We start from the raw sequence: 27,660 nt of genomic DNA, 5'->3' as shown, positions 1-27,660 counted from the left end.
TTACTTGATAGATAATTTTAAAGATTTGTATGAATAATTTTGAATAGTCTTATTTTTTATGCAATTTTTATTTTTTTGTCATATATTATGACTCTGTTGTACACTAGAATGGCCATTCCTTGCCTTCTTTTCACTCACTGGTCTCTAAATTCTGTTGCCCTTCATTAGGCTATTGACAGATGAACTACTGAAAACTTGAAAGATTTTGCTGTAGTATACAGAGCTGGATTAGTGTATTTCCGAGCGTTCTCTCAGTGTTCAGTGGGTGAAAGTTTCTGTCTGTGGAGCAGTCCTGTTCAAATGAAATACAATGCAATTACCTCACACCTGTGAGAATGACTGGCATCAAAAAGACAAGATAACAAGTGTTGGGGAGGCCATGGAGAAAAGGGAGCCCTTGTGACTGTTGTTTGGGATGTAAATTGGTACAGGCACTATGGAAAACAATATAGAGAGGTTCCTCAGAAAATTAAAAATAAAACTTGTGTAGGATCCAGCAATCTCACTTCTGAGTATATATCCATAGGAAATGCAAACAGGATCTCAAAGAGATACCTGCACTGCCTAGTTCATTGCAGCATTATTCACTATAGCCAAGACAAGGAAACCACCTAAGAGCTCATCTGTGAATGAATGGATAAAGATGGCGTGGTGTGTGTATGCACACAGTGGAATACTACGCAGGCATGAGAAAGAAGGAGATCCTGCTATTTTCAGCAATAGAGGTGGATCTCAAGGACATGATACTAAATGAGATAAGTCAGAGAGAGAAAGACAAATACTGTGTGATATCACTTAAGGTGGAATCTAGAAAAGTGAACTCATAGAAACAGAGATTAGAATTGTGGTTTCCAGGGGCTAGGGGATAAGGAAAATGGGGAGATGTTGGTCAAAGGTTATAAACTTTCAGTTGGAAGTTCTTGGGATCAAAGTACAGTGAAGTTCAGAAGTGTCAGTTCAGTTCAGCCTCTCATGGACTGCAGCAGCGCCAGGCTTTGCTGTCCATCACCAACTCCTGGAGCTTGCTCAAACTCATGTCCATTGAATCAGTGATTCCATCCAGCCATATCATCCTCTGTCGTCCCCTTCTCCTGCCTTCAGGCTTTCCCAGCATCAGGGTCTTTTCCACTGAATCAGTTCTTCACATCAGGTGGCCAAAGTATTGGAGTTTCAGCTTTAGCATTACTCCTTCCAATGAATATTCAGGACTGATTTCCTTTAGGATGGACTGGTTTGATCTCCTTGCAGTCCAAGGGACTCTCAAGAGTCTTCTCCAACACCACAGTTCAAAAGCATCAATTCTTCAGCACTCAGCTTTCTTTATGGTCCAATTCCACATCCATACATGACCACTGGAAAAACCTAGCTTTGACTAGATGGACCTTTGTCGGCCAAGTAATGTCTCTGCTTTTTAATGTTGCCTGGCCTTTTCTTCCAGGCAGCAAATGTCTTTTAATTTCATGGCTGCAGTCACCATCTGCAGTGATTTTGGAGCCCAAGAAAATAAAGTCTGTCACTCTTTCCATTGTTTCCCCATCTATTTCCCCATCTATTTGCCCATCTGCCATGGGACCAGATGCCATGATCTTTGTTTTTTGAATGTTGAGTTTTAAGCCAGTTTTTTCCCTCTCCTCTTTCACTTTCATCAAGAGGCTCTTTAGTTCCTCTTTGCTTTCTCCCATAAAGGTAGTCTCATCTGCATATCTGAGATTATTGATATTTCTCCCAGCAATCTTGATTCCAGCTTGTGTGCTTCATCCAGCCCGGCATTTCACATGATGTACTCTGCAAGCAGGGTGATGATATACAGCCTTGACATACTCCTTTCCCAATTTGGAACCACTCCATTGTTTCATGTCCTGTTCTAACTGTTGCTGCTTTTCCTGCATACAGATTTCTCAAGAGGCAGGTCAGGTGGTCTGGTGTTCCCATCTCTTGAATTTTCCACAGTTTGTTGTGATTCACACAGTCAAAGCCTTTGGCATAGTCAATAAAGCAGAAATAGATGTTTTTCTGGAACTCTTGCTTTTTCAATGACCCAGCGGATGTTGGCAATTTAATCTCTGGTTCCTCTGCCTTTTCTAAAACTAGCTTGAATATCTGGAAGTTCACGGTTCACGTATTGCTGAAGCCTGGCTTAGAGAATTTTGGGCATTACTTTACTAGCGTGTGAGATGAGTGCAACTGTGTGGTAGTTTGAACATTCTTTGGCATTGCCTTTCTTTGGGATTGGAATGAAAACTGACCTTTTCCAGTCCTGTGGCCACTGCTGAGTTTTCCAAATTTGCTGGCATATTGAGTGCAGCACTTTCACAGCATCATCTTTCAGGATTTGGAATAGCTCACCTGGAATTCCATCACCTCCACTAGCTTTGTTTGTAGTGATGCTTTCTAAGGCCCACTTGACTTCACATTCCAGGATCACTCTAGGTGAGTGATCACACCATCGTGATTATCTGGGTCGTGAAGATCTTTTTTGTACAGTTCTGTGTATTCTTGCCACCTCTTCTTAATATCTTCTGCTTCTGTTAGGTCCATACCGTTTCTGTCCTTTATCATGTCCATCTTTGCATGAAATGTTCCCTTGGTATCTCTCATTTTCTTGAAGAGATCTCTGGTCTTTCCCATTCTATTGTTTTCCTCTATTTCTTTGCATTGATCACTGAGGAAGTCTTTTTTATCTCTTCTCGCTATTCTTTTGACCTCTGCATTCAGATGGGTATATCTTTCCTTTTCTCCTTTGCCTTTTGCTTCTCTTCTTTTCTCAGCTATTTGTAAGGCCTCCTCAGACAACTATTTTGCCTTTCTGCGTTTCTTTATCTTGGAGAAGGTCTTGATCCCTGCCTCTTGTACAGTGTCATGAACCTCTGTCCATAGTTCTTCAGGCAGTCTATCAGATCTAATCCCTTGAATCTATTTGTTACTTCTACTGCATAATCATAAGGGATTTGATTTATGTCATACCTGGATGGTCTAGTGGTTTTCCGTACTTTCTTCAATTTTTCTGAATTTAGCAATAAGGAGTTCATGATCTGAGCCACAGTGTGCTCCCAATCTTGTTTCTGCTGACTGTATAGAGCTTCTCCATCTTCAACTGCAAAGAATATGATCAATGTGATTTTGGTATTGACCATCTAGTGATATCCATGTGTAGAGTCATCTCTTCTGTTGTTGGAAGAGAGCATTTGCTATGACCAGCGTTTTCTTTTGGCAAAACTCTCTGAGCCTTTGCCCTGCTTCATTTGTACTCCAAGGCCAAACTTGCCTGTTACTCCAGGTATCTCTTGACTTCCTACTTCTGCATTCCAGTCTCCTATGATGAAAAGGACATCTTTTTTTGGTGTTAGTTCTAGAAGGTCTTGTAGGTCATCATAGAACCATCCAAATTCAGCTTCTTTGGCATTAGTGGTTGGGGCATAGACTTGAATTACTGTGATATTGAATGGTTTGCCTTGTAAACGAACAGAGATCATTCTGTCATTTTTGAGATTGCACCCAAGTACTGCATTCTGGTCTCTCTTGTTGACTATGAGAGCTATTCCATTTCTTCTAAGGGATTCTTGCCCACAATAGTAGATATAATGGTCATCTGAGTTAAATTCACCCATTCCAGTCCATTTTAGATTCCTAAAATGTCAGTGTTCACTCTTGTCATCTCCTGTTTGACCACTTCCTGTTTACCTTGATTCATGGACCTAACATTTAGGTTCCTGTGCAATATTGTTCTTTACAGCATCAGACTTTATTTCCATCGCCAGTCACAACTGGGTGGTGTTTTCGCCTTGACTCTGTCTCTTCCTTCTTTCTGGAGTTATTTCATTTTTCATTCTTTCATCTTCATTCTTTCTGGAGTCAGTCTTTCTGAGAAGTCTTTAAGAGTCCCAAATGTTCTGCCCATGATGGAGGTACTAGCTAATGCTACTTGGTAGTAATCATTTGGTAATATGTGAGGATGTCAAAGCAACACCTTCAGTTCACTTCAGTTCAGTTCAGTCATTCAGTCGTGTCCGACTCTTTCCAACCCCATGAATCGCAGCACACCTCCCTGTCCATCACCAACTCCCAGAGTTTACCCAAACTCATGTCCATTGAGTCGGTGATGCCATCCAGCCGTCTCATCCTCTGTCATCCCCTTCTCTTCCTGCCCCCTATCTCTCCCAGCATCAGGGTCTTTTCCAGTGAGTCAACTCTTCGCATGAGGTGGCCAAAGTACTGGAGTTTCAGCTTCAGCATCAGTCCTTCCAATGAACACCCACGACTGATCTCCTTTAGGATGGACTGGTTGGATCTCCCTGCAGTCCAAGGGACTCTCAAGAGTCTTCTCCAACACCACACTTCAAAAGCATCAATTCTTCGGCACTCAGCTGTCTTCACAGTCCAGCTCTCACATCCATACATGACCACAGGAAAAACATGTTGCATGTCAATTATATTTTAATAAAGCTGAAACGAATGTATAATACAAGCTCCAAATGTAAGCCACATTTACAATTTTAATTTTCTAGTAATCACATATTTAAAACGTTTCCAAGAAGTGAAATTAATTTTCATAATATAGTTTAACCCTTTATAGGAAGTATTATCATTTCAATATGTAATTGATATAAAAATTATTAATGAGATGTTTTTGTTATTTTTTGGATCATGTTTTCAATATCTAGTGTTTATATGCTATTTACAGCACATCTCAGTTCAGATTAGCCACATTTCCAAGAGGCTTCCCCGGTGACTCAGAGGTAAAGAATCCTGACTGCCAATGCAGGAAGCTCAAGAGAGGTGGGTTTGATCCATGGGTCAGGAAGATTCCCCTGGAGGAGGAAATGGCAGTCCACTCCAGTATTCTTGCCTGGAAAATTCCGTGCACTGAGGAATCTGGCAGGCTACAGTCTGCGGGGTCGCAAAGAGTTTGACACAACTGAGTACACGCACACACACGCATTATAAGGGCTCAGTAACCACAAGTTTGGAAAGTGCAGCTGTAGAGTATAGCAACACATGATACAGCCACACAACGGAGTTTACTGTGGATTCAGTTTATTCTCATGTAAGCTCAGCTACCTAGAGTCCCTAGGAAACTTGGTGGACCTTGTAGATAGCTGAGGTTTATCTCATTCAGTATTGATGTTTCTTTATTTTTGTAATTTTTAATAGACGCTCCCTAACCTGTAGTAACATTTTCATCTGCCTTCTTAATCAGTATGTAACGTAGTGGTCAAGGGTATGGGATTCAAAGCCATTGTCTGGGTTTGCATTCTGGCACTGACCATCAGGGTGATCTTGGATGAATTACTTCAGCCTGTGTTTTCCTATGTGTAAAACCAGGATAGGAACTTCCTATCCGGGTAGTTATAAAATTAAAATGAGAAAATACATGGCAACTGCTCCATAAATGTTTGTTTCTGTTGTCGCTAAATACTGTAACTCCAGCAGCTAGTATTGCAACCAATACTAGTGTTAATTCAGCAGTAATAGCATATTTTAGCCTTTTTCTGATAGCTCATGTAATTGTACCATACTGTGAAACACTGATGCCCTCATGGGCTTATCAAAGTATCTAGGGACGGTTGACTTTATATTGTATGTTTTCTGACAACTTTGCAGTTTGAATTCTTTATACTCCCTATCCCTCACCGCTTTCTTTTTTTTCTGTCTGCATCTCCACCATGGTGTATGTACTCTTCTCCCATTTCTTGATTGCTGCTTCTAATTTATACTCCTTAGAGTCATCACAGAGAACCCTTTACCTAAATAATAACAGCCTGACGTGCCCTTCCCATTTTGACCCCCAGCTATGCTCCCACATGTTCTAACACATCACATTCTTTAACTGGCAGCTTCTTGACATACAGCTTCTGCTTCTACCATTTCCTTAGAAACGTCTTTCTCACTCTTCTGTTGATACCCTGCTTAATCTCAAAGACTTAAGTCCCTCATCATTTCTTCATTCGGCAAATATTTATGGAGTTCCAAACCCTGGGTATCAAGGATAAAATGGAGAACAAGAGAAATGCAATTGCTGCACTCAAAAAATTTACAGTTTGGTGGGGAAGAAGAAATTATCAAGTGTAATAGCACTTTGTAACTGGCTCATTTCACTTATCATTTGTATTCATTCATGCATTCAGTAAATATTTATTGAGTGTTTGCTATATACCACGCATTTTGCTGGGTGTACAGTGGTGAGTTGAATAAGATACGGTTTCTCTTCCATGAATTCCACAAGCTAGTGAAGGAAATGGGCACATAATTCAAATAATTAAACCGAATTATGTTTGCTTAGAAGCTGACTTAAGTGCTCTGCCGGGAAGGAATGCCACTGTGAGAGCATCACCTGGGAACCAGGGGTGCGGGGGAAGTGGGGGAGTTCCCTCAGAAAGTGAGGCCCAAGGCACTTGGCAGATGGAACAGTTTGGCAGTGATGCTGTGGCAGGAGGAAGTGTGTAGTGGTCAGGGGACTCGAAGATACATCAATAGTAAGTGACCCAGAGGGAGCCCAGACAGAACTATATGAAGGTCTTGCTTCTGCTTAAAAATTAGTGGGTATTTTCTCCCTAGAACTTTACCAGGGAATTTAGATTTAACTATTCCTGTCTGAGGTTGCTGTGGTTTGACAAGTCTTATGATGTTATTTATCCGTCTTACTTTCCATTTATGGGGGACGTGTTTTGGAGAAAAGGAAATCTTGGGAGTCTTAAAAATCTTTAACTCTGACTTCAAAGAGCTGAACTTCTGAGCTGCAACCGTCGGAATCTTTTTCTCTCTTTCTAATGCCTGACATACTCTTAATATTGATTCTCACCAAACTGAACAGCAAAGCTCAAGTATTGAGCATTCTGGACATTTCAGAAACATGCATTATTTCATTTTTCATTTGAAAAGAGCAAACATTAGTCTGTCTCATGATCATACTTTAGTGTGTTTTGCATTTTCTGAAGATAAGAAATGAATTTCTACATTTGGTAGAAATCTGTGGTGCTCCCTGGAATGAGTGCTCCTGAATTTTCATTTATGAACTAAATGCCATCTATTTATGGGCTTACGGCTTCTGTCTCTTCATAAAAGCCATACTGCCGTTTGAACATAAAATGAATGTCGGTCACCAATTCAGTGAGATAAAATTTTGTACTGAAAAATTTAGCTTTATTTGATAAGATATGAATAAGCAAAATTCATTTAATTGTACTCATTAAAGCTTTGGAGATAAATATTTCCCCCAAAGGATCTCTCTTTGACAGCAGGCTCCATTTTACATCCGTTCATTATTTAAACTTTCATTCCTCTTTCAAACTCAATGGTACTTCAAAGGACCTGCTCTATCCATGCCAACCCAGCTCTTAAAATTAAGCCTCTTCTTGTAGATCCAGTTGTCCTATACTTGTTTGTGAGTATTTTGACCATTCTTCTCCCTCTGGTAGGGAGGGAGACATAAGACTCTTGATAGTTAGTTAGTTCATCTTCTGTGTAATCAGAAACTTAAATGTGGTAGAAGAAATTTTGGCAAAATGAGAATCTTTCTCCATGCCAGGCACTGTGCAGTTAATTATGTCATTTAATCCTTATCAGGCCCTGTTGCAGTTGTTGTGGTTATTTCCTCCTTAATTCCAAAACCTGGTAGAGTAAATGACCACATGTGTGAATCAGGCTGGCTATGCTCAGAGTCTCTAGGACGAATGATTTTCTCTTTGTAGTAAAGTGAGAGGATTGCCCAGCCTTCTTTGTCTTGTTCCATATTTCTAAATTGTCCACAGTAAGAATGTGTTACCCTTATCAAAAATGTAGTTAAGTATTTTATGAAGAAGGGCTTCCCTTGTGGCTCAGCTGGTAAAGAATCTGCCTGCAATGCAGGAGACCTCGGTTCGATTCCTGGGTTGGGAAGATCCCCTGGAAAAGGGAAAGGCTACCCACTCCAGTATTCTGGCCTGGAGAATTCCATGGATTTTATAAAGAAACTGAAAGTTATACATATATATTGTGGGACATTTGGAAAATATAGAAAGTTAGAAAAAAGTGCTCATTGCTTGAATGTTAACATAATCTTTATAAACATTTTGGTCCCTTTTCTTCTAGTCTTTTTATATGTATGTAATTGAACATTTTTATATAGTTGTAATAATTTCTTATTGTGTTTTTTTTTTCTCCATAAAAAAACTGAGATGCTGGTACTCACATCTTGATTAACTGTAAGAATGCGTCTTTTGTTTTCTCTTTCTCCTGGGCCTTCTTCCTTGTCTTGAATTGCAATCTCTACACATGTACATTGCCTTGAAAACCCCATTTGGCTAACAGATATCAGTGTGACCAGCAAGAAAAAGAAAGCCTATTACTGCTCCTCTTCTCATTAACACACACATCATTAATAATACCCAATATGTTTTTTTCATGGGTAGAGTGATTCAGTCTACACATTCATATATTCATTCATTTAACAAATATTTGTTAAGTACCTTATAAATGCCAGCCATTTTACTCTTAAGTGAGAATGCAGAGACAGTAGAATCCTTGCTCTTGAGGAGAACATAGATGTATAAATAAGAAAAAGAGCAGTATGGTAAGTTATATGCAGAAGTAACAGCCAAGTTCTGTAAGAACTCAGGTGAGAATAACTTGAGATCCAAATGATTCTCCTAAGGAAATCAAAGAAAGCCTGTTATGAGTAAGAAAATGGAACTCAGACAGATTTGGCCACATAGCTCATTCTTGTTTGTGTTAACATGAAAACCGGATCTGACTGGAAAACCCCTCTTCCTTCCACCAAACTGTCATGAAGAGGTGCGCCATTTTCATCGTCTTGGAAGCTCTAGATATCTATAGTTGGCATATTTCTGAGTCAAGGACCTAAAGCTGCCTCTCTTTTTCTCTCCCCACTTCAAAATGCCACTAAATTCTGAAGTGATCAAAGTGTAATGAAAGAGAAGTAAGGAGACATGAGTTCTCTGGAAACCGATTTTGCCACCATTTAATTAGGTGATCATGGCACCTTATTCTTCTTTGAAATAGGCATCTGTTTCTTATTTGTAAAAGCGAGGAGGTTGAAATAAATCTCTCTAAGCTTCTAATGTTTTATAAATACGTGTCGTGGTTTCCTTTTCCTTTTTAGTGTGTGTAGCATTTCTGTAAGTTTGTCGGAACAAGGACCTTGGGAAATCTTGACACACCATGGCGCTGGCAGAGGGGTAGATGGGAGTGAAGAGTGAGGGCTCTTGACTGCCTAAGTTTGAATCTCAGCTTTGTTTCTTACCTGCTGTTTAATCTTGAACAAACTATTTAACCTCACTGAGCCTCAGTTTTTTAATCTGTAAAATAGTAATAATAACTCACACAGTTGGTGGGAAGACGGAGTGAGCTCATGTTTCTAAAGCACTTTGCACAGTGTCTGGCACATAGTACTCAGTGAATGTAGCCAATGATACCAGTGGCTCTTTACCAGTACTAATTTGGAGTCCTAAAACAGTTTTAGAAGTCAGAATACCACAGTAGCTTCTTTTATTCATGATTCCTGTATACAGGCACAGAGAAACCAATACCCATGCCTAGCATATGGAATTTTAGTCAATTCCCCCCTTATATGTTCAATTACAGGTTTGGTAGGGGAGCCCTGTTTACTGCTAAACTTTGATGATGACCCAGAGAAGACTTCCATTAATTTGTAAAACTGGGTGAACCATTCGTTCTTTTCCTTGCTGTGTTCCCAGTGCTCAGGACAGACTATAGCATAGCCTAGGCATTGCAGTTGCTTTTTGAATGAATACGTGATATCACACTTTATATTCAAGAACTGGGGGAGAAGAGCACTTGGCGCAGTGAGTCTTTTGGCTTTCAGAGCTTAGCCTGTGACATTTGCCGAGTTTGTTTTGAGGGGATTTGGGGGCGTCCCATGACAATCAAAGCAGAATTCTTCTGATACCAATGTTTGGCTTTCCGCTTTGATCAATAGACTTATTATTTGCCCTTGAAACCTCTGTGGTGCTAGGGACTCACAGACATTCCTCAGGATGATTTACACAGCAGTAAATAATCTGTGCTGTCCATCGCTTGCTTCATCAGTGTCTTCCCTGTTCATAAACTCCCCGAGGCTCAGTGGGCCCCAAGGCTAGAGCACAGCAGACACAGTCACTCCAGTTGGCACATAGAGCATGTCGCCCGGTTTCACTGCTGCTTTGTTGCTCCAGTATGCATCCACGATTTGTCTTCAGGGTTGACCTACTGTTGAAGTTATTTTCCATCAGACTTTATTATCATTACTACCATTTATTTTTCTACCTCTGTTATATGCTAGGCACTACATATATCATCTCATCGAAACTTCACAGCCACCTCTGGTTAATTGTACCGTTTTTGTAGAAGTGGAATGTGAAGGAGATGAAGCTTATTCCCTGAACTCACATAGCCCATGAGCAATGCAGCTTCAGTTTGAACTCAAGTCTCTTTCGACACAAAGCCCTTAGCTATTACCCTATGATATTTTCCTCATCCGAAGGGCTTTTTTCTGCGTCTGCAAGTGTTTTGTGTTGAAGTTGGTGACCTTTTGCAAAGATTGGTAAGTTTCCCATACCATTCAGAGATGAATTTTAAAAAATTTTAACAGCATTGCAAACACATGAAATTTATAGTGACAAACATAGCCAGATTACTTTCTTGTTATCCATCCATTTAGTAAATTTACAGTTCCCATTAATTTTAATCTGTCCTTATTACCTGTTTTATATAATAAATATCTCTCAGTCATGACAGACTGAGTATAGATCACCTGAAGTAGGCTCTCTCTCAATAAGCAGAGTTGCAGCTAAAGATTTGTGCATTAATAGGGAAAATTGCAAATCAGGTAGTCAGTGAAATAATTCATTGTCACATCCAATCAATAAACTTTGTAAATCAACTCATTTAATTCAAAAAATGATCTATATAGATCAAGCAACCAATTAAACAATTAGCATACACTTTGCAATTAATTAATTTAAGCATCAATCATATCATTTAAACTCCAAATTTAAGCCATAGAATTTAGGCTCCTACCTCCTTGTGAACTATTAGGTTCAAATTCTCAGTGCTAGCAGATGTGCAGTTTCATGATTGAACTTTGGTGCAGGGTATCTTCAAGTGTTTTAGTTATTTCAGTGTTAAATTTTCTTTATGTTGGTGCAGTTTCCCACTCTTTTTCAGCGAATTGACTTTTTATTTTCCTCAAAGGAGAAGGAGTGTCAGTTCTAAACTGGGCAGAGCTGGAGTCTGGGAGTACTGACTGGACATTCTAGGGAAGTGAGACAAGTCCAAAAGTGTTGATAGTTGAGAAGCTTAGTTATCTACATCAGGATAAATTGGGTCATTTGCTTTTACTGTGTTAAGTGTCCTTGGTGTTTAGAATCAGATCTATCAAGAGAGCCTGATATTCTTCAGAAAAAGGAGAACTGTAAAGACTGTCTTGGTTACCCTGAGCACTTCTTCTGAGCACAGATATTTTCTTAATCCTGAACATAAATCAGGGGCCTCTGACTCCCTTCAAATAATCTTTCCTCCTTGATAGTTTTGTTTGTCTCTCTTTTATGATATTTATTTTATTTACACTTATAGTTAATGTAGTACTTCCTTTCCCCTGCTGCTATTCACTAAACTTCCTTTGAGGGTCTATACTCAATCTCATCTTTGATCTCAGGCATTAAGTCCCATGTCTTATATATAACAGATGCTCCTTAAATATTCATTGGAAGAATAGAGCAGTATTAACATTCTCACTTCACACTGTGTCTCTCCTCCTTTGCACTGCCGTGTATGTGTTTTCTCTTTATCAGAGGAAGCAGGGTTTGGGAGATGCCACTGTGTCCAGGCTTCAGGGTGAGGAGCAGCAGTGTCCCGGTTGGCTTGCCGTCCTCCATACCTCTGGTCTCTGCATCCCTCCCGTATCTTGGTGTTCACTTACCTTTTTGATTTTCCCTACAGTGACAATGTCAGTGCCTACTGCCTGCATATTGCCGAGGATGACGGGGAGGTTGACACAGACTTTCCCCCACTGGATTCCAACGAGCCCATTCATAAGTTTGGCTTCAGTACTTTGGCCCTGGTTGAAAAGTATTCATCTCCTGGTCTGACATCCAAAGAGTCGCTCTTTGTTCGAATGTGAGTATTGACGCTGTTACTTATCTCAGTATCTTACCTCTACCTTTTAGGGTTTTGGATTTGATTTTGGTTTTCTTATCAAATGAATGATATTTGGTATCTGGAGAGTCAACATGAAATGATGACTTCCAGAGAGATGGGGACAATATTTGCATTGTATTCCAATCCACTGCACCTGGGGTAAATTGTATTAAGTCTGTCTCAAAAGTTGTGTCTATGTACAAAAGCCCCTGGAAATATTGGGGCCCTTTGGACCCTATGAAGGAAAAATTTGACGTTTTCCTCTTTGTTGTCAAGGAATCCAAACTGAAAATGTGTGTTGCGGTCACTTCTCTTTTGTGATTTAAAATATTTCTTTTTCTCTCCAATTTTGTTCAAATCAAATTTGATTTTCTTCTTAGTTGCTCTCCTTTAGTCTGAGCAGAGGTTCTTAACCTTATCTGTGCCTTTGGTAGTCTGCTAAAGCCTACAGAAGCTCTTCTCAGAAAAGTGTTTGTAAATGCAGAGAATAATATTCACAGAGGACAAGAAAATCCTCAAGAATTATATTTAAATAGTTATCAAATTATTAAACAAATTTGTGATATACTTATATGTACTGGCTTTATCAATACATTAAATGACAAGAACCAGAGGCAGGTCTAACGGTAATTCCTGAGGCCTTTCGTTTCAAGGTAGTAATAGGTGTAAATGGTACTTGAGACATCTGCCACAGCTGTAATGATGCTGTCTGTGGTTTCCGTTCATGACAGAGTCACCAGTGCTGCTCATAGGACTGTGATTTGTTGACCACCTTCATAATTCCAGGAAATGCTAAATATCAGAAGTCAGTTAAAATAAAAATGTGGTTTTTGCCCACTCATGTCTATAGAGCACCTGAGTCTCATACATATGTCCTGGTTGTTAGGGGAAAACCTGCAGTGTCTTCTCAGTTTAAGCTTTTCTAACGGAGGCCGTGACACTGCCCCTCCTGGTCATCTCCTGGGGACAATAGCGGTCCCTTTGGCACCCCCTGCTGTTAGTAACCAGCAAATGCACTGTCAAGAAGAGGGATCCCTTTAGAAGGCTTTCCTCTGTCTTTTAAAAGCATATTGCCTTTGTTTCAGATTTTTTACTAAAAATAGGATTATGCTACCTGGGATATACGAGTATTTTGGATGTTTCTACCCTTGAGCAAAGAAAGAAACCTGAGTGCCTGGGAGTGAGCCGGGGATAACTCCTCATGGTCATTTCATCCGTACCATGAAGTCATGTTTGGTGTACATAGCAAAGATTTTTCCTTCTTTTTACATTTTGGAGCACTAAAACAACAACTTTAAAGAATATTTAAAGTAGTTTAAAACTTATCCAATGATTCCTCCATCCCTGTATAATTATTTTCATTTTTGTATAATCATTTCCATGTGTATATATATTATACTTTGGGTTCTAGCATACATATTGTGTCATTTTTACTTAATATTATATTCCAAATATTTTGATATCCATTCTTAATTCCTGCAATCTACATTTATTATGTAATGTCTCAGACCTTTGGTAAAAACCTGCAGCTACTTTTCTAACAAACTGTTGATCAGCAAAAATTAAGGGGCTACAGAAACACTCATTTTTATGCTGTTCCTTTTTGGGCTTCATGCAAAGGCAATTCTGTGTAAATGTACAGTTGACTGTGGTTTGAAAATCTGAAAATCAGTCTATCCTTGTTATAAAAAAAATTTTTTTACAATTGTAATTATATTGATGTTCATATTGTATAAAATAACTCATTTAATAATGTAGTACTTTGATTTTGCAGGAAAAAAAAGTCGAAGAGACAGCCCCTTATTCTCATGGAGCTTTCTGTCTAATGGGGTGACAGTTGTCAAACAAACCATTCAAATATGATGAGCAATACAACAGAAAAATGTATGAGATGAACCAGATGCCTGTCACAGGGTGTTTAGATTATTTCCTTGATTTGGTTTTAATAAGGGACTCTTTAAAGATAGTCCGTACCTATATCCTTTTTGTTTCTGTTGAATAACTTCCTTAGGAAAATTCCCTCTGAGTAGGATTATTGGTCAAGGTAAAAAACATCTTCAGATTCTCACTTTGCATTGACATACATAGCCTTCTGAAGATGTATCCATTACAGTGCTACCAATAAAATTCATAAAACCATCTTTTCAGTCTTACCATCACAAAATGTGATGTGTGCATGCTCAGTCACGTCCAACTCTTTGCAGCCCCATGGACTATAGCCTGCCAGGCTCCTCTGTCCATGGAATTTCCCAGGCAAGAACACTGGAGCGAGTTGCCTGCCATTTCCTGCTCTAGGGGATCTTTTCGACCCAGGAGTGAAACCCACATCTCTTGTGTCTCCTGCATTGGCAAGAGACTTCTTTACCACTAGCGCCACCTGAGAAGCCCTAAGATGTCATTAGGATTTTTTTTTTTAAGATGTATGTAGTGGAATTTCAATAGCATAGCTTCTGCTTGGAATTCTGTTGTTTATTAATAAGTCACCAGAAGCATTATTCTCATTAGCATACAATTTTTGCTACATAAATACTAACATATGATCATAGTAGTCTTTTGATCTGAAAGTCCTTTCTAAAACAAGTGCTTTAAAAAGGAAAATTAATCCTCCTGAAACTTCAGTGTTTGCCCAAAGTTGTTTTATTATAATGTTACTTAAACACATACAGATATAAAATGCTAGCTACAAATTCCATATCTTTATGCAACTGAAACAAAATTATAAATTAAATGCAAATAAAACTATAGCATTAATAAAATACAAATTAACAACATTAATGCAACAGATGATGTTTTGTTGAAATTAAACCATTGATGTTGGGTTTAACGGGTGTTAAATGTTTTACTTGTCAACTTGAATTTTTGATTTTCATAAGAAACATCAGATTATCGTATTATTATTTGTCCTTTTAAGCAATGAATGTATTTTTAGGTATTAGTCCATTATTTTAATGGGTCAGTTGACTTACAGTGCACACCTCCCCAATTTTAAATGCTTTTTAATGGAAGAATAAAGAACATTTCTGCTAGGATACCCAGCTTATGCCAGTCCTGCTCAGGACTCCCCTGTTTTATTTTATTTATTTATTTCGGCCATGCCATGTATCTTGTCAGACCTTGGTTCCCCAACCAGGGATTGAACCTGGGCCATGGTAGTGAAAGCCTGAAATCCTAACCACCAAAGAGCTGACTTTCCGTGTTTTAAAATGAGAAGTCCTAAGTCCAAGAGCTCCCCACTCCATCCTGGGTGAACCAGGGTGATGCGTCACCGTACTTTCTGCTGTTGTTAATTAGTGTTTCTGTAGATGGGCTCTCTGCCTGACTGATCCTGTGCACAGTGGGACTTGTACACACAGAACATGAGTTCTCCAGAGATCAGCAAGTCTGGCCCATAAAGAGCCTTGTGTACACTTCTCCCATCACTTTCTCTATTCTAAGTTTTTACGTGCGGCTTGCACTGCCATTTAGCCTTTCTGCCTCTATTATTGATGTTAAATAACTAGCAGCTGGAACATACAGTCTCCCAGATCTTACCAGCTTAGCCCACATGTTGGCAAACTAAAGGATGAGATGGTAAATATTTTAGGCTTGCAGGCCACACAGTCTCTGTAACTCAGTTCTGCTGTAGTAGTGTGAAGGTAACCATGCTGCTAAAGCACTTCAGTCGTGTCCGACTCTGTGCAACCCCATAGACGGCAGCCCACCAGGCTCCCCCGTCCCTGGGATTCTCCAGGCAAGAACACTGGAGTGGGTTGCCATTTCCTTCTCCAATGCATGAAAGTGAAAGTGAAGTCGCTCAGTCGTGTCTGACTCTTAGCGACCCCATGGACTGCAGCCCACCAGGCTCCTCCGTCCATGGGATTTTCCAGGCAGGAGTACTGGAGTGGGGTGCCATTGCCTTCTCCAGAAGGTAACCATAGACAAATACGTAAATGAGTGGACGTGGGCTTGATTGGTTGACTCTGGCCGCGTATGTTTTGGCTTCCCAGGTGGTACTAGTGGTAAAGAACCTGCCTGCCAATGGAGGTGATATAAGAGACGTGAGTTCGATCCCTGGGTCAGGAACATTCCCTTATTTCTTGTTCACCTCTGTCTAATGAAGGTTAAGGGGCTCTTCCAGGTATTTCTCGTCCAAGCAATGACTCAAGGCTCCCCCAGCTAGATGGAGAATGGGAAACCTGGAAAACTGGAAGTGGACTGTGTCTTTTTCTCTATATTGCTGTTTAAATCACTATGTACATCTATCTGTATAACTTTTTGCTTTTCAGTGAAAATCATACATACATGATTTTCATTGAACTAAAAGCACAATTTTTAAATTCTGAAACTCAAGAGAGCCTGTGAATGCATCTGTTGACCTTGGGGGCCCTTGAACCTCGGGTAGGAAATACTGCTGTCAGAAAATTAGCTCAGGCCCTGGTATGTAAGAAGTACTACATGGTTATGATTTGTTATTTTTGTCAGAGATTTGTGAGTCTGAATAATTCACCCTAAGGTGGGTATGGGGTGTCACTTTTCTTTGGGTTATTTTTTATTACACAATTAATTCATGTCCAGTATAGAAAAATTAGAAAACATATGTTTCTTCATATAAAAGAAAGTTTCAAATTTCTCCTTGTTCCATCATGCGAGGATAATTACTTATTATATTATATAATGATTTACATTTAAAAAGAGGAGCTAGTTAACTTAAACGAATCCCTAATTGGAAAAGCGTTCTGTGAAAAAGAATGTGGAGGTGGGTGTTCTTTCTGAATTGAGGCTATACTGGTCTTTTCCTCCCAGGCCCTTGGGCCCCAGGAAGCCCCTGGAAATAGAGTTGTCATTAGGGGAAGGAGAATGGATTACTCTTAACGAAGTACAAATTAGGAGCCTGTTAGTGAACACTGCCTCCTTTACCAGATCAGCAAGCGGATTTCTAAGGTATCCATTGTTCTTGACTGATTTTGGACAGAGCCAATATATATATAAAAGGAGTCCCTAACTTGCTGACAGCTAGCTTCTCTGAGCCTAAGCACTAAAGTTGACTGTCAGGAGTATGGAAAGGGAGAAGTGAGGGACAGAGAGCTGGGTGAGGTAACCCCTAATACTAGTTGAGGGCTAGATCTCAGCTGATTTTCAACATCCAAAGAAGTGCTCCTTACCAGCAATGACCAAGCCAAGGCCTGCTAGGCCGTTCGTTGGACAGGTCAGACGAGGAGTAGACAGGAGAGGAACTCGCGTTGTCCATCTCTTCCCATCCCCCAAAAGTCAAAGTGTCAGTTGCTCAATTGTGTCCGACTCTTTGTGACCCCATGGACTGTAGCTCACCAGGCTCCTCTGTTCATGGGATTCTCCAGGCAAGAATACCGGAATGGATTGCCATTCCCTTGTCCTGGGGATCTTCCTGACCCAGGTATCAAACCTGGATCTCCTACATTTCAGGCAGATTCTTTACCACCTGAGCCACCAGGGAAGCACAGTTAGCCCCCAGCTAATTCCATCAGAATTTGTGACACTGAATTGAGTTTAAAAAATGGCGATGACAAAAGCAATGTGTGTGGTGTCATTGCATTACCTCTGTTGACATTATTATTTCACACTGGCATCCTACTCTGGGTGGGGAAGAAGAGCTTTAAGGGAAGAAAAATCAAAAACAATAAAACAGAATTCTCCTAAATCAGAAGTCAATTAATTAAATTGCCCTGCCTATATATGTGTTTTACTTGGGCTTCTCTGATGGCTCAGTTGGTAAAGAATCTGCCTGTAATGCAGGAGACGTGGGTTCGATCCCTTGAGTCGGGAAGATCCCCTGGAGAAGGGAATGGCAACCCACCCCAGTATTCTTGCCTGGAGAATTCCATGGACAGAGGAGCCTGGTGGGATACAGTCCATGGGGTCGCAAAGAGTCAGACACGACTGAGCGGCTAACACTTTCATATGTGTTTTACTTTCGGTGTTTAATATATCAGGTGGAAATGGGAAAGGGGCTGTTTTAACCAAAAGCTGCAGAGCATATAGAATTAGTTAGGATTTTGCTGTTTGGGAAATGGACCACTGGATCAGCGTTGGAAGGCCTTGTACCAGAAGCTGGGCTGCCTTGGGCAATGTGGCCCAGAGGGCTCCCAAAGATGGCTGTGGCTTCTCTTGTCTGCATAAAGAGAAAGGTTAGCTGCTTTTTCAGGAGGTATGCCCTAGATTCATTGTTCTTTCTGTATGAGGGCTTTTCAGAAAGGGTCTCGGTGGTTTTAGTATCCTTTCTTTACAGTATACCCCAAGTGACCAGACCTTTATGAAAAGATATCATTAGTTTGAAAATTCACCTGCTCTTACATGATATTGCCTTGATAGTCTGGAGAGGAGGTGGTGGGGGCGGGGAGGGATGAGCATTTTTGCACACTCAGTTTGGTGCCCCTCATAGCTTGTTATCTCATTTATTCCTTTTAAGCAATTCACCTGTATAAGCTGAGGATCAGAGACAAGTAGTTACCCAAGGTCAGACAGTTTGGTAATGAGCAGGGCTAAAATAGGGCAGGGAATTTTTAAAAAAAGATGCCTGTATTCTTTGTAATCAGGCCTGACAATATGTCTGTAAATTATCCTAGTTATTTATTGTTTGCTTGAGTCATAGAGGACCAACTGTGTGTTGTTTCTTTTCATTCTGTTGTATTAGCAAACATTTTCATTGTCCAGATTGTCCTCATGTATGGAAACGTAACATATGCAGCCTGTTTAATTTTGTATTTGTAAATCTGACTTGATTTCCTTTTTGGCAACAGCTACTGTCTAGAGAAAAGAAAAGATTTTTCTTTGTGTCTGTTTAAAGTGACAGGAATATTGGAGCAAGTAATAAAGATGGAAAGCATTAATTACATACTTCTAAGAACTTAAAGGTCAGACAAGCTAAATATATATGTTTTGCTCCCTGGAATGTCTGTCTGTTGAAATGGTGCCAGGATAGCTTTGTTCCTACAATAAGAGCCCATATTTTAGATAACCATCAAGTTACTCTGGTATCCCAAAAATTATACCAGACTGTTGCTTCAGTTGCTATGAATCTTAAAAGTTTGGGACTCACGTTTCTGACATTAATGTGATTTGTTTCATGATCCACCCGCTTTGGCCATGTTTAGTTACTATGTCTCATTTTGATTTCCTCTGTTCTCCCCTCAGCTTATGTTGGAGTCTGTCAGCTGCTGCTATGTACATGTCAGGCTGGTGACTTGTAATGTTTATTAATACAATGTCAGTCTTGCTGTTGGAAAAAACGTGATGCTTTCTCAGAAGGTTGCGGTAGAACGAAGCGTTTGATTTCCAGATCCTGTCTGCACTGCACGGTGAATACATTCTCAGATGTTATGCAGTTCACTGACCTGACAGTTGTGGGCCCCCGCCTGGGACCCCATTTCAGCAGGACATATCTGAACAGAAACAGTTTGCAAAACTTTACACACTTAAACTCCTGCCAAGGCAAACCGTTAGCCACTTGAGTTTGTTATAAATACCCAGTGGCAGTGGTTGGAAGTAGCCCATGGTGTGTTTTATATTCTGAACTGAATGTGAATGTCTTTGCGGTTATATAGAGTAGTAAATAATTGAGTTTGATTAGGGAGAGGGACCTCATTATCCCCCACCTGTGCCCAGCTGGAAGGGGAGGGTCGAAATGAAGCCATTAGCTGTCTCTCTTACTGGCATCTCAAAGAGCTCAAATACATCTGTGTCTTATTTTCTTTTCTGGCACAATCAGTCGAGCAAGCTAAGCAGGCATGACCGGATTTGGCAAGTCCCAAGGACTCTGGCAAAGACACACAAGGAGAAGGCGGAGGGGCAGTCATTTTGGCTTCTCACTGCCCATTAGTCTAGTGAGTTATGTTTTTGGAAAATGTCTGTTTTGAAAAAGAGTACTTTGTCCAATGTCAAACATCACATATGCACACCATACACTTTGATCTTTAAAAAAAAGATTTTTGTCAGTGCAAGGGGAACCAAAATGTGGCATTCACACTAGCGTAAACTCTCTTTATGGATAAAGTAATATACCCGAAGGATTGCTTTAAAGCGGGCATGCTGCAGTTATTACAAGGCTTTCTCCCGCTCATATATTTTCATTTTCTACCTTGAAGTGCTCGAGAATGAACATGCATGGAATTGGGACCAAAGCAGGCTGGGAACCAAAGGGTTGCGTCTTCATCAGGATTATGAACCGGTCAGGGCTAGAGGAGGGGGCATTGCTCCTGTCAGCCTCGTCCCACCTCCACAAACTGAGGCTGTGGCTCAGGAAACCAGGACCTTCTCCAGGGGCTTTCAGAAAGGGGTCTTGTAGGTCACATGCTGAGTCTGAGAGTTGGGACATTTACAGTAAAACTGAATTTGTTACAGTGGAAGTTGACCTTCACCATAGACTGGTCAGTGGTTCCAATCTGGAAGATATGTTCCCTTAAGTCTCTTTTTCCCCTGAGTTCCCCAAACTCCCTTGGCCACAGGGAGGTTTCAGACACAGGCTTTGGGGTCTGGCAAACCTGGGTTCAAGTTCTGGTTCCTCCACTTGTTAGCTGTGCAGCTCCAGGCACGTGTCTCAGTCTCGCCGGACCTCAGTTTCCTCCATTATAAAACGGGACTGATGATAGCACCCACCTTTCCTGGGAGGATTAAATGAGCAAAGTCCGTATTCAGTAAATGTCGACTGTTGTCACTGTCTCATCATTGTATATGTCACTTCTTTGTATGAAGAAAGGCTGATAGTGGTATTTTGTGTCCTAAGTCACTTCAGTCACGTCCAACTCTTTGCAACCCCATGGACTGTAGCCCTCCATGGGATTTTCCAGGCAAGAGTACTGGAGTGGGGTGCCGTTTGCTTCTCCAGGGGATCTTCCCGTCCCAGGGATCGCACCCAGGTCTCCTACATCTCCTGAGTTGGCAGGTGGGTTCTTTACCACTAGCATCACATGGGAAGCCCGATGGTTGTACTGTCTATTGCTTATTAAGTATTTTTTATGACAAGTATTATGTTAACTATTTTAGAAGTGTTTAGATGTAAGCTGTTATGGAAAAACCTGAATGAATGTTTTGGCCGGCCTGGTATTTAGCCCTGAAAACAATGTTATAGTCTGAGAATTATCCTCTTTTTGTAGATGAGAAAACTTTAACTTCGGGAGATTATATCATTTACCCAAGGAAGGCAGAACTTGGACTCCAAAGCAGGCTCTGCTCTATAACTTGCTGTGCTCCACTGCCTTCTGGTGTTGCCACCATTTTTTCAGTATGATGTAGAGATAAACAACTACGTTTTGAGATATCTCCACTAGGAAGCTTCTCTGATGCCCCCCCACCCCATTCTGCTGGGTTAAATGCCTCTGTGTTTTGGCAGCATTCTGAGCTTGCTTTCATCTCTGTGCTGATCACGCAGAACTGTAATTCTTTCTTTACTTCTTTGTCTTTCTCTCCTGCTGGACTGTGCTATTAATACCTGGGTTAGGGACCATATTGTTGATCTCTGAATCCAAAATAGTGTCTTGAATAGATGACTGACCTCAGGTATGTTCCCTAATGTCTCCAGCCTCAGTTTCGGCAAAATGGATATAACAATGGTGTTTATTTTAGGGTAGAATAAGTTAATGCACATCTGAAAGGCCTGCCACAGCACCCGGTACAGACTACATGCTCAGTAAGTAGTAGATGCTACTATTATTGTTGTATTTGTTGACTAATAACCTCTTATCTGGGTCTGCAGATCCAGATGCTCTTAATAAATCTCACTGGATTTCTCTACCTTGTCACCATGATTTTTGACTTCCACCAACCCCATCCAAAGTGGAGTTAAACTGAGGTGGAACACACCTACTTCTCCAGTTTATTCTCTTAAAAAGGAAAACCTTGAAACCGGAGCCCAGGGTCCCCATCTGAGCTTCGGGGGATTTCAGTGCCTGGGCCAGAAGCTCTGTACTGTTGAGATCCCAGTGCTGCCACCATGCCCAGCCAATTGCACATTGTAGTGAAACTGTGTTATCAGTTACGAGGGTTGAGATCCATCCCCCCAAATAAGCACTGTCTGCTGGGGGTTTAGGGGAGACGGGCTGAATGGGGCCTCTTCTCTTGGGGTGAAAACTTGGGACGAGGAGAACACGCAAGAAAGAACACTGCAAGCTCCTTCTGCTGTTTGCCAGCCTTAGTTCCAGGTGCTCTGCACTTGTTGTCTGTTTTATCCTTCTGACAATTCTTTAGGCATGTGGCCTCCTCATTTCCTGGACACAGCTGAGGTTCCCACGTGTTAAGATGAAACTTCAGTTAGCCATGGAGCCAGGATCTGAACCAAAGGGTATTGAACTCCCAGCCCATGTGTTTTCCTCTCCAATATGTTGCCTTCCAACTTGCGTTCTGATTCCAGCTCAGCCCCTCTAAGTAGAATCTGAGCTTCTTGGATACAGACCTGTGCTCCTCCTTCTTCACTGTCCCCCACCACCTCTAGGTTCATGTCTAGTGCAGAAATGCTTGTGTCAGGTTAATGCAGGTATAAAAACTTGCCTCTGGTAACCAGGTGGCTTTGCACTGGGACAGAGCTGAATTCCTCAAGTGAGTAATCTTTTTTTAAAATGCCCATATGTTTTTTTCAGTGGTTACGAGACTTGACAGGGCCTAAGTTGGAACTGACTGAAGCATTCCTGGCAGCATTCAGTCAGCTCCCTGAGGTGGCGCCTCATCCTGAACCCACCACCAGCAGCCCAGGGGGCCGTGGAAGGGCAGCTGCTTTGGTCCAGTGCCCGCCCCTAGAATGCCCTGCACGGGCAGAAGAGAAGCCATCTGTCCACGAGGGAGGAGCAGTTTCTGAGCTAAGAGTGGGTTTGTAACCCATCCATCTGTCCATCCACCCGCCTGTCTGTCCAAGGCCGAGTCATCCCCAGCACGGGTCACCACCCTGAGACTGGAACACAGTGCTGTGTGGAAGGGAGGCAGGGCTGGCACCTTCCTGCCTGCTGCACACATTTCCCCCCGAGATCATCCTCTCCTCCGTCTCAGACCCAGTGCCCAACATTAAATAAAGGCAGCTTTAAAGGATGTATTTCAATAGACATTTTAGAAAGCCCATAAAAAACCCTGGATATGAAGAAATGAGGCATAAAACCCAGACTGTTTGGAAGTCAAGCTGAAAATTGTGGTAGCAAGCCTCCATATCCATTTATTAAATGGGAACATCACATAACAGTTGCACCTCCATGGATTCTAAGAAGCACCTCGATCCAGTCCCCTTGGTGTCCTAGAAACATTTTAAGTCCCGTAGACTTGGGACAGGATCCAAGGTAGGCGTTCTGTCTGGCAGGAGAGGAGCAAGTGGAGTGCGAGGCTGACCCAAAGAAACTTTCATTAAGTCCGGCTGAGCATGCAGGACGCAGGGGTCACAACCTCTTTCTCCTTTAAAAGGTGCTGGTTTTCGCCGCTGCCGAGCCCCTGCGCCAGCGCCCGCACACTTGAGAAGGCACATTCCGCGCCAAGCCTGCCCCTTCCCTCCACTGTTGTTTTCATTTTCCTCTCATGAACCCTGCTACCCTGGCTGCAGCGCGGAGGCTGTAAAGGAAGATGGAGAGCCGAGTTACCTCAGAATGATCACTATCGTTAACATTCACGGGTGGTTCACTTATCATTCCTGACTGCACAGACATGGCAGCCGCTCGGAAGCGTCCGCAGGTGTAGCATGGTGATACATATTACATTGTGCCACAATGGATTTATGTATTCTGTAACAAAAGAAAAGTGTAATGAAAAAATACAGAAGGTAATCCTTTATTCCCCCACCACGCAATTTATCAGTAATGCCGGTGGATGATAAGCGTCAGGGATTTCCTCTGCATGCTTTAACCTTGTCACCCAGGTACGTTTTGGTAAAATGACAGAAAAATACAGACGAGGGATTTTCCTCCGTTCAAAAATCTTTTTAAAAGGACACTTTTAATTTATGGAAGTTAGTCCCAACACAAGGCCTCCTTTCGAGCTTTTAGTCCGCCTTTGCTGAAAAGATAAACGTATGGTTGTGAAATAATGCTATCAGCCAGCAGCAGATTAGGTGAGAACCGTGAGCAATTTACAAGCCAACTGAAATCTGCAAGAGTTGAGGTGGAACCCGGAGCAGCTGGAAGTTTGCAAGATGCAGCCCAAGATTAGTTTGCGAGTACCCGAGAACTGGTGTTCCCTTTTAGGTCCTCCTCATCCATCGCCCGACATATTGTCACAGATGGAGCGCATACTGACTTCCGAGGAGAAAGCAGGGGAAGGCAGGTCTGAACGCGGACGATTGGCGTTTGTTCCAAACACACACTGGCCTGGCGCCAGAGCAAATACCCACAAGTTTATAAATGCACCAGGCACTTTACATTTCAGAACTCTTGCCAAAGTATCACTTACTACATCGGTCCCTAAATATAGTTTAAAAAAAAAAAAAAAAAAGCTATTTCTTATTTTGCTTTGATCAGTAAAATAAACTTTTAAAAATTGTTCTGGGATGGGGTCCAGCTTCTGAGGTAAAGAACGGCCGGGGCTCAGGCATGATTCAGTAACAGAGTGTTCAGTAAAATTAGCTTGACAGTTCTCAGGCCTGCTGTTCGATAGCAAGAACTTGACCAAGTTAAAATGGATGATCGTGCTGGCTAGACCAGCATCGGGTTTTGCTTTTTAACAAATGGAATGTCAAGGATTAAACAGCAAGCCGTATGGAGAGGGAAGGGGGTGGAGATGTCTTTGTATTAGGGAAGCAAATTGGGTCCTTGGTTTTGAGAACAGCTCCCATCTCCTGTGGAAAGCCAACCACCTGGTTGGTTCCAAGCTGGGTTGAAGGCCCCTTCCCAGCCTGTCCTACCATTGGGAAGCTTTCCCGTGGCTTAGCTTGGGGCTTGGCTTTTCTTTCCGATTTCTTGTCAGTATGAAGTTCTGCCATGTTTTTTGGCTGTGTTCCGTTTTGAGATTCTTGGTGGGGAAGTGGGAAGGCAACCAAACTCCTTGTGGCAATTCCCATGTTCCGTAGTTGGAAACTTGGGTCCCATTTGTTACATGAGCTGCTTGGAATTGGCCTGTTTTGTTTCTGTGCCCAAGCATAGTGAGTAGTGTTTGTGGTACTTGCTCTTGCAATTAACGGTCTTAGTGAAGTTATATCTCACCCAGGGATGGGCTGCTTTTTCAAGGGTACTTGCTCCTTACCAGTTTTTTCCTGTCTAGGTGACCCTGCACCCCAAATGTGATTGGCTAGAAGCTTATAAGTAGTGTTATTATTTTGTCTTGTAGTTATTTACTCCAGCTAATATTTTGCTTGACCTTCTAGGACTAAGTAGATTAAAACATGACTACTGAAGTATACAGACTCTGGGGTTTTGTTTTTTTTTTTAATTAATGCTTCTTTATTTGTTTGCCAGCTAGGAGGAGTCTTTGTTTTCCTTATTCTGAATTGCTTTAGGCTATCATATCCACCCATGTGCCCCCCACATTGGGTTTCCCAAGTGAAAGCGTTAGTCACTCAGTTGTGTTCTACTCTTTGCGACCTATGGACGGTAGACCTCTAGGTTCCTCTGTCTATGGGATTCTCCAGGCAAGAATACTGGAGTGGATAGCCAGTCCCTTATCCAGGGGATATTCCCGACCCAGGGATCGAACCTGGGTCTCCTACATTGCAGGCAGATTCTTTACTGTCTGAGCCACCAGGGAAACCCAGGCTTCCCAGGTGGCCCAGTGGTTAAGAATCCATCTGCGAGTGCAAGAGATACAGGAGACACGGGTTCAATCCCAGGGTCAGGAAGATCTTCTGGAGAAGGGACTGGCTATCCACTCCAGTATTCTCGCCTGGGAAATCTCATGGACAGAGGAGCCTGGCAGGCGACTGTCCATAGGGGTGGAAAGAGGTGGACACAAGTGACTGAGCACACACACATGCACCCCACATTTCCCCTCCAGGGCTCTATGAGCTTTAATATGATGGTAGTATCTGCCTGCAGTGACACCTACTGACACAAGCCATGTGTATCATTTGTTAGACCTTGCTATAGGATTTTGCTAGTAGCCCACACAGACCAACTGGATTCATTTTAAGATAAACAGAAAAATCTTCCCTAATTCTGCCCTCTCTTTCACTTGAAACTGTTCATATTAGAATGCTTTTCTCTCTCTCTCTCATTAGAAGTAGATTTATAACCCATTTTTTAATAATTGACACTTCAGTGTACACTTATTAATACTTAAACTCAGTGAAGACTGCATTCACATCCCTTTGGCTGAATATTGGTGATGATTTAATATTTGTCTTTTCCTGCAGAAATGCTGCTCATGGATTCTCCCTTATTCAGGTGGACAACACAAAGGTCACCATGAAAGAAATCTTGCTAAAGGCAGTGAAGCGAAGAAAAGGATCCCAGAAAATTTCAGGTGGGACAGTTAAATCACATCCTGGCAGTAGAAGCTTAACACTTAGTTAAAAATGCTGGGTGTGGGTGTGCATGTAGGTGGGTGTTTGATGGCTGGCTGGATTGGTTCAGATATCATTGCTAGGTTCAGTTAGCAAATGTACAGCAGAAAGTGATTTTTAAGCTGCCCTTGGGCCCAAGGAAGGAATTGGGTCAGTGGCATATGTGAGAATATTGTGTTCATGTCACTTATGGAAGCTTCTTCATTAATTTGTGATAGATTAAGACAAAGCTACTTGAGCTAACTGTTGGTTGGTGTAAAGCTATGTAGAAAAACTGCTTTTAATTTCATGTCTTCACATAATTTTCCATGGAGGAAACTTCTGGTTGCTAGTGTTTGGGGTATGGAATAAAACATTTTTTCATTTTTATCAAATGAGAGCAACTGTAAAAAAAAAAAAAAAAAAAAAAACTTTTTTTAAGAAATCACTCACACACAAATAGCTGTTAATCACTAATTCCTTATTACCCAATGTTATACAGAAAATAAGCTGGTGGTATTAGCTGTAATATTTAAAGGGTACAAGAAAAGAAAATATTCCCAGTATTGAGAAATAGCTCAAAGATCTATCATTCCATAGCCAACTTTAGTATAAATCTGCCTGTCTGTGACATGTCAAATATCTGAGCTTTGTAAACAAATGAGACTTCTTAAACACGTTTGGCTTATGTTTCAGAAAGGGCAAAAAAGCGTGGCTCAGGTTGAAGAAAATAGTTTTGTGTTCCTTTTAAGGGGAGGAATATAATCTGTTCCAGATTTAATTAGCTATCTTCAGATGAAAGCTGAAGTTTTAATAAAAGTTAGAAGAGATAACACAGTGAAGGACACGGATGAGCTGTCTCAAGGCCATATTCCAGGGGAACGATAAGAGCTGTAAAAAATGGCAGAGGAGAGCAATTGAATGGAGCAATGAAAATCTGATTCTCATAAAAAAGAGAGAGAGAGAGAGATACTGGTAGGGGCGGTTGTAGATGAGACCTGCTAGCGTCTGCAAGCAATTTGGATGCTTGCCAGGAGTCATTGTTCACCCTCGGCTGTGGCGGCTCCGTCCAGATGTGCCAACTGCACGTTTCGGCTTTTGCCAGCTGACTGCGCCGTTTGATAACCAGCTCTCTG

At 41.4% G+C, this 27,660-nt stretch overlaps 1 protein-coding gene across 11 annotated transcripts in view; it reads left to right on the top strand.

Annotated features, from left to right (window-relative positions):
* Window positions 1-27,660, top strand: part of MAPKAP1 (MAPK associated protein 1) — a 232,978-nt gene that overhangs the window by 112,509 nt on the left and 92,809 nt on the right. For all 11 annotated transcript variants that reach the window (XM_019970850.2, XM_019970851.2, XM_019970845.2 and 8 more), the window contains 2 exons: window positions 11,935-12,111; window positions 26,396-26,505. In XM_019970850.2, coding sequence (XP_019826409.1) covers window positions 11,935-12,111; window positions 26,396-26,505 — 287 coding nt within the window. The remainder of the gene's footprint in view (window positions 1-11,934; window positions 12,112-26,395; window positions 26,506-27,660) is intronic.

Source organism: Bos indicus, chromosome 11 (assembly GCF_029378745.1).
Source record: "Bos indicus isolate NIAB-ARS_2022 breed Sahiwal x Tharparkar chromosome 11, NIAB-ARS_B.indTharparkar_mat_pri_1.0, whole genome shotgun sequence".
Classification (NCBI taxonomy): domain Eukaryota; kingdom Metazoa; phylum Chordata; class Mammalia; order Artiodactyla; family Bovidae; genus Bos; species Bos indicus.
Note: the sequence above shows the minus strand (reverse complement) of the source record. Positions and strands in the feature narration are given on the sequence as shown.